Here is a 7,739-nt window from a genome sequence, read left to right as displayed (position 1 = left end):
TGAATTATACATTTGAACGGGTGAGAGCAAAAGTGAGACTTGGATTCGCAGTATTTTAAAGTGTAACATCTCCATACAAAACACGTATACGTTTGTTCATTTAATCTTCATGAATGATAATTGAACCCGTGAGCATGAAAACGACTTATTAAACAATCGCCGAACAAAACGATACAAGAAAAAACTACCGAACAAAACGTAACACAGCGGTAATATGTAGCACAGCGGAATTTCGTTTTGAACGGTACCGTCCTGCTGTGTTACGTTTTTAACGTGTGTTTTGTTTGGTAGTTTTTTCTTGTATCGTTTTGTTCGGCGATTGTTTAATAAGTCGTTTTTGTGCTCACGGGTTCAATTATGCGAATCACATAAAATTCATCTTTTTCAATAGTCGAATATTTTCTTCATGTTTTAAATTTCACGCATTTACAAGAGAATGTGAGAACACTGTTTGTGTGCGAATGTGCAATTTTGTTTATTCTTTCTTACAAATGCGTATATTCCATAGCGGGAATATACATTAAATTGCCAGCGTTCAACTGAAAACCGACATTGTATATTAATTTGACTTCGTCCATTCGTTTTCCTCTCTAACGTAAATTATTGTTAGGGAAGTTGAAGAATTTGATTAAAATGCAACAAATTTTTCTTAAATTTTCTGAAAAATTTCGTAATAAAATGATTTCTATTCTATTTTTAGTCTAAAATTTGGATGGTGAATCATTTCCCCATTTTGATAAATCATTTTCCGATTTTCGTAAATCATTTTCCCATTTCGATACGACAAAACCATTTAACCTTTTTTTTCACTTTATAAAACAATGAATCTGTTCGTAACTTTTATTGAACGTATCAATCAAACACGATCCAACAGCAAAAACCAAAAATACATTGATTCATATGGACACTGAATGTACAGAATGTTACAAGAGCGAAACTAGTGAAAATATTCATGAACTAACATGTAATCACAAAGTTTCACAAAGTTTCTATCTTAGTTGCATTGAAAAACACAAGAATAACACCTAAAAGTAGGCAAAATTGCAAGTTTCAATCATTTAAACATGAATAAACATGTAAAGCACATACACATTTCTGTAACGTACAAAGTCCCTTGCTGTCGGATCTTGCAATCAAAATTTTGCTTGATAAATGCTTGGTGCTAACATAAAGTTCAGTTTGGTTATGTGCGATGAAATGTCATATAAGCGCCAAGACGTCGTGATGATTGTTGTGAGTCGAGATGACATCAGATGGCGTTGAAATTGTTTAAAGAGGTTTATTTGAATGAGATTAAAAGTATTTCAATTAGAATTTAATAAACTAATTTGGAAATAAAATGAGTCAATTTAAATCAATTGGCATAGTCTAATTAAACCTTTGTATAAATGAATTAATTAAATTTAAAACGACAGATTTTATATTCTTCTGAAAATGATTGTACACAATTTATTGAGCCTTACATTAAAATAATATCAATGATGTATTTTGTTAAATTCCTAACAAATTCTACATTTTTCTTAAAATCAAATAATACTTCTTTTAACGTCTATATAAAATGTTTAACGGTATGATACAATTTATATTCTAATTTTTCATTTAAATTAAATTATTATAATTTTTTTTGGTTTTTTTTAAATAAAATTTGTGTTGAGATTAAATTTTGCGTTCATCGATGACTCGTTCCAATGATGCCAAATCGTATTGAACGCTCAGATCGGTGTCGACTCCTTCGAATACTTGTCCAACGCTTGGCTTCAAATTGTAAAATATCAGCATTTGTTGACGTCCGGAGAAATCGGCCACCAATGTTTCAATGACAGTAGCAGCGGTGTAATCAGCACCGTAGATATGGGTGCAATCAATTACAACTGGCACTTGCGATTTGGAACCAAGCTTATTCACTAAATTCTTCACATAATCCACCGATGGGAAGATAAGGCAACGATCCGGAGTCAACATTAGATATTTTGAACCAGTCGATGTCTGTGGAAAGAAACGAAACAAATAAATGGATTAGTGACGGCTGGTATTTGGTGTGAATCTTCTCTTGGTGAAGATTTTTCAATTTTCAACACGACGTGATATATTATCCCTTGCCACCTGGTGATAGTTAGGCCATAAACAGTGTTTATTAAACACCTTTAACTCAAAGGAGCTGAAACTCACCGATAGGAATTCAATGGAGATCTTTGGTCGTGCAGCATGATACAAAATGAAAATGATATTCATGGCGATTCCAGCCAAAATGCCAATTTCCAATGGAAGAACGAGGCAAGCAACAAAAGCGGCCATTCCAGGGATCAAATCAGTTTCTGTGGAGTGAAAAATTGAATGTTAGTTAAAAGTTGCTTTTAAAAGATCTATAAATCGCATTTGATCCATGAAAAAGTATTAGGTCTTTGGTATATCATTTTTGAAAGAAGGTAAAATATCAATTTAGGTTTGAATAAAAATAGTCTTACTTTTGCTGCGCCACATCGGCTTAACAACTTTGACTTCGACCATGAAAATGACGGCCGCAATGATAATCGATGCCAAAGCTGCTTTGGGAATGTAGTAAAAGAGTGGAGTGAGGAAGAGGGCAGCGATGACTATGACACCAGTATAAAGACCGCCCAATGGAGTACGAACGCCCGATGCATTGTTTACAGCACCGCGTGACAGTGAGCCAGTACCCGGATAGCCTTGGAAGAATGAATTTACAATGTTTGACGTTCCAATTGCGAACAATTCTTGTGTTGCATCGACTGATTTGCCGTTGGCTGTAGAAAAGAAGGTAAAAAAAACACATTAGTAAATTATTATTACAAGGTCGATAGAACCTTAATTTAGATTGTGATTCGAATAAATCAATTGAAAATGTGTCTGGTGTCCGGTTGAAATTGATAAATCAACCTACCAAAAGCTTTGCAAACGGAGATATTTTCCAGGAGTGCAATCAATGGAATAACAATAAGTGATGAGCCCATTTCCGAGACAAGTTCAGAGAAAGACACGCCTTGTTGAAGTACTTCGCCGCTAGTTTCATTACGAATCTCAGGAATGGAAAATGGTGGTACTTGAATGTTTGGCATTCCCGACGGGATTTTGCCGATAACTTGCAAATCGGCTTGATGTGACTGGTGCATCAAATACGAAATCATGCCGGTCAAAATAACCAAAATGGCATTGCGTGCTGTGCCAATGAGCCAAATGATTTTGTTGATCACTTTCTGGAAGCTAGATTTCATTTGATCCTCTTTCGGTCCGATTTGTTTTGTCACCAACAATCTCATTAGCAGCAAAATGACGAGGCATGAAACACCCATGAGAGTGTCATTCATTCGGGCTGTGTGAATATTTTGAAAAATTGACGACCAAATCTCGACGAATGTGGTTCCTTTGGCTTTGATACCCAGGATATCCTTCACTTGAGACGTTAAAATAATCAATGATACAGCACTTGTATAGCCCGAACTCACTGGACCGCTGACGAAATTCAGAAGAAATCCAAGTCCCATGAAGCCCATGATAATTTCAACAATTCCAGTCAAGAGGGATAGCAGCACAGCCTTTTGCCACACACCACCAGCCGCTTGATATGTCAGCAGAGAAGCGATAGCCGTTGGTCCCATCGCAACATCTTTGCATGAACCGAGCAAAATATACACGAAACATCCCATGAATGATCCATAGAGACCGTACTGTGAAAGAAAATGGTTTGATTCTCATTATTTTCAATGAGTTTAAAAAAAAAATTCTTGAATCAATTAAAATTGATGTGTCATGTTACTTACAGCTGGGTCGAGACCGGCAATACCAGCATAGGCAAGCGCTTGAGGAATTACTGTTAAACCAACTGTAATACCAGCCACCAAATCACCAACTGCATCTTCACTTGAATATCTGAAAATTGAAGAGAAAATGTTTGTTTTTGTTGGTGAATTTTCAATTTTTCATAAGTTTCTACGATAAGATGTCACTAGGTGAAGCATGGATTTGTTAACTTCTTTTTTTGATTTCAAATAAATACAATCATCAGCCTAATAAGATTTATTCATTTCATAACCACTAACCACATGTGGTCTTCTCTTAACAAAGGTCTATGGAAGTGTAGCTATCGAGGCAGCTCAAGTCATTGAAATAGCAAATTTTGAAGCATTTCAAATGATTCGACTCAAATTATTAGTATAAACAGATCGAAACTCACCTCGGAAGCCAGTTGCTGATTGGCAGTCGTTTGTGTAGCATTTTTTTGGTGCATACATTTTGCACTTTCTTCTGAATCCATGGGCCCAATTGGAAATTGCAACAGGAGTCTTCGTTATCTTTCATCACTGGAATGACAAAAAATGGATAAGTAAATAAGAGTTGAGCGAATGAAATTGATTGAAAATTGCCATTGTGTACAGTTGAATTGTAAATAAGCCAAACGGAAAAGTAAATGAATGAAACGTAAATTGTCTACATTCAGGCGATTTCAAACACTTGTCACTGATCGAAAAGCGGTAAAACACACATATGTTGTAATTGATGTATCAATTTTTACTGGCACAAAAACGACAGCAAATCTATCGTAATGCTATGATACTTATTCGACCAAGTCATTGCGTTTTTGTACAGTGTAAATTACAATTCAAAAAGTGTAGACCGCAAAAATGTAAAAAAAAAGTAAATTGCCGCTACTTATCCCGTGAGTCATTATTCTCAATTAAAAAAAGCAATTTTTAATGCGGAAAAAATGAGTTTTAGAAAACTTAATTATCGAACGATGCTTCGGTTTATCATGAAATGGCAAATGTGAACAAACAAATGAGGAAGCATACTGCCGTTCTTTTGCTATAGCATTACAAAAATTATTCAATTGAATTGAAAAAAAAAAAATGCTGGAAAACCGCACACAAAGCAAAAAAAGTCTGATTAAATTTTGTTCGTGTAATTTTTTAATGTTAATTAGCAAAGTGCAGAATAATAAGTGGCTTGGACAATTTTGCGCATTCTGTTTTAAGAACAAAAATGATAGATTTTGTTCATATTTATATGAACTTCACATAATTGAGTCCAACAATAGCTTAGAACAAAGTCACAATCGACAAATAAAACACGAGCTAAGTTTTTCTTTCTTAAGAAGCGATAAAATGACAATCGGATCAAAATAACTTTTGATATTTTCAGGCGATAAAAAGCGATTCGTCGAAATAATCCGTAATTGTATGTCATTTGAATCATCAACAAGTGTTAATTATTCCTTGTGGTGGCGAGCAGCAGTATTTTCGAATTGATATCATTAATGAAATAACAATTATTTACTTGTCAAGCAAGTGGGCTATTGTTGAGTTTTTGGACTTCGAATGCCCTTGTTTCTTATTGTAAACACGGTCGAAATGGTTTGACACAGCTAAATGGAGAGTCTCGGTTTGAGACTGTCATTCGGTCCAGGGAACAGAACAGCATTTGCACTCTTCTCAAATGAGCACGTGAAAGAGTCTCTCGAAAGAGTCTCTTTCGAATGAATCTTTCATGAAGTTAACTGTGCACAATGAACACGCGTCTATTTATTTCGCACACGCACTGTTCTATTACTGTGATTGTTTTATATATTTATCATTTTTGAGAGACTCCTTCGAGAGACACTTTTGAGTGCTCTTTTGAGGAGAGTGAAATGATGTTCCATGCATTCGGTTGATATGAAGCGACTACCAACTTATTGGTAGCACTCAAATACGCTCTGATTAACTCACAATGTTGGTCGTTTGAGCTTTAATGTATATTTCAGTACGTATGAGCTTTAAAAGCATAGTGCAGTGTTAAAAACAATGTCTTTTTTCTACCCAGATTTCTGCCAATTTCCCATGATTTTCCAAATAAAAATACTTTTTGCTTAATTCTTGTCATTTTCCGAAATCCACAATAAAAAATCACGATTTCAAAAGAGAAATCTCGTTGGATGAAACAAAAAACTTCTTAGAAAATCGAAACAATCAAAATATCCCCTTTCTAGACACAATGTTTCCTCTTCGTCACATTTAATTGATAACAATGTATCACTGCATACGGTCACGTGTAAAACCCACGAAAAAAAAACTGTTCAAACGAAAGAAAAAAAAGTGAATGTCATTAGCCGGTTCAAGCTACTCATTGCATTCGTTTGATTCATCACAATGATTGTGCAATAAACTGAAGTCACATTTCATTTTCAATGAATGAAACGAAGATGTAAACAAAAACCAGAAGGCAGAAACACACACAATATGCAAAGAAATGTGAACAAGAACGACGTAATTTCCGATCAATGCATGTGAGAGCGAAAAAAAAACTGTGCCGTCGAAATGCGTTCGTTTGTTTTCATAATTTAGTGCTTTTGAATCAACATTGACAATTAAATGTTGTTGTTTTTTTCTTCATCGCAAAATGAGTCACAAGGTTGTACCGTTAAACTATTGCCGAATGAATCTATATATATATATATATATATATGCGCAATAAATGTTAACTGTATACTGTACTTACGTATAAATTCGTTGGAACCGCGATAGCTTCCGCGCGGCTCTTGTGGCATGCTCAGCGAAACGCTTGAGTTTGACATTGCTTGATTGTCATGGCCCATTTTTGATTCTTTCATCATTTTTGTTGGTTCAGACCAATTTTAGGAGGCCTTTGCGTGGAGTAAATGTAGTAGACCGCTGGTGGTCGTCAAATAATTGGGTCAAAATCGGTTGGTTAATTTAGAGCAATTTAGGGATATGCAAGCAATTTCCTCATTTGTTGATTTGGCGATTGATTGAATCTCGATTGTTGTTGTTACTACTGTGGTCGCGGTTGCTGTTGCTATTGTTATTCGCCGATTTGGCTCGATTCATTTACTTTCTTATCGTTTTGTTTGTTGACGAATCGCTATGTTCCACTGCAACTGTAATGAGAATTTATATTGTTACTAACAAATCATCTACGGTAAATTATTATCATCATTTTTAACAAATCACGTAAACTGGTTGCAAAAAAAAATGGGAAAAAATTTAATTCGAATGGAATTCGTTGAATCGGTAATGCAACAGCAATTGTTCTGATCAGAGAAAACACCGATTCGATTCGCCCATAAATGCTATGTCAATACGAACAAATAGCAACCGCATGAAAAATTCATGATAATAACATTTAATCGTCCCACACACTAAACGGAATACAAAACACACAGAGGAATAACAATAAACGGCTACTGAAACGCTTTTTTTTTCTCTTAGCTGTTTGAATTTTCCAACATGCAACTAAACAATTGTTTGACATACATGCCACATGTGTACAGGTGTTTATCGCCAATTTTATGAGCCGACACAGCCAATTGTTACGGACATATTTTATGTGTTTTCCCATTGTTTGGTAGATCGATTGGTCCAAATGCACGATCATTATCTCACAAGTGTCAAGTTCAAGGGTGCTACAAGTAAATTGTTGTCAACTAAAAAGCTGACGTCCAACCAAATCGGTCGTCCAACCCATTAATCGGACAACCATAAATCACAACGAGGTACAATTGAATGGGCAAGCGGAATAATGAAACGTAATTCTGTTTTTAAATGAAGTGCCTCTGAGAAAAATTTTCAGTAAAAAAGCCCCACAAAAATATTGTCTGAATAAGATTTTCATACAAATTTTTATCAGACAATATTTTTGTGGGGCTTTTTTACTGAAAAATTTTCTCAGAGGCACTTCATTTGAAAACAGAATTACGTTTCATTATTCCGCTTGCCCATTCAATT

The 7,739-nt window shown here is 35.0% G+C and overlaps 1 protein-coding gene across 3 annotated transcripts in view; it reads right to left on the bottom strand.

Annotated features, from left to right (window-relative positions):
- Nucleotides 1-1,416: 1,416 nt before the first annotated feature.
- LOC129569483 (sodium-independent sulfate anion transporter) overlaps nt 1,417-7,739 on the bottom strand; it is a 13,372-nt gene continuing 7,049 nt past the window's right edge. For all 3 annotated transcript variants that reach the window (XM_055448327.1, XM_055448328.1, XM_055448329.1), the window contains 7 exons: nt 6,493-6,892; nt 4,193-4,319; nt 3,780-3,888; nt 2,903-3,686; nt 2,466-2,765; nt 2,170-2,315; nt 1,417-1,986 (listed from right to left, as the gene is read on the bottom strand). In XM_055448327.1, the coding sequence (XP_055304302.1) occupies nt 1,657-1,986; nt 2,170-2,315; nt 2,466-2,765; nt 2,903-3,686; nt 3,780-3,888; nt 4,193-4,319; nt 6,493-6,607 (1,911 nt within the window). In that variant the 5' untranslated portion in view covers nt 6,608-6,892 and the 3' untranslated portion in view covers nt 1,417-1,656. The remainder of the gene's footprint in view (nt 1,987-2,169; nt 2,316-2,465; nt 2,766-2,902; nt 3,687-3,779; nt 3,889-4,192; nt 4,320-6,492; nt 6,893-7,739) is intronic.

This window comes from Sitodiplosis mosellana, unplaced genomic scaffold (genome assembly GCF_009176505.1).
Source record: "Sitodiplosis mosellana isolate CC-2019 unplaced genomic scaffold, AAFC_SMos_1.0 Smas_scaffold_37, whole genome shotgun sequence".
Classification (NCBI taxonomy): Eukaryota; Metazoa; Arthropoda; class Insecta; order Diptera; family Cecidomyiidae; genus Sitodiplosis; species Sitodiplosis mosellana.
Note: the sequence above shows the minus strand (reverse complement) of the source record. Positions and strands in the feature narration are given on the sequence as shown.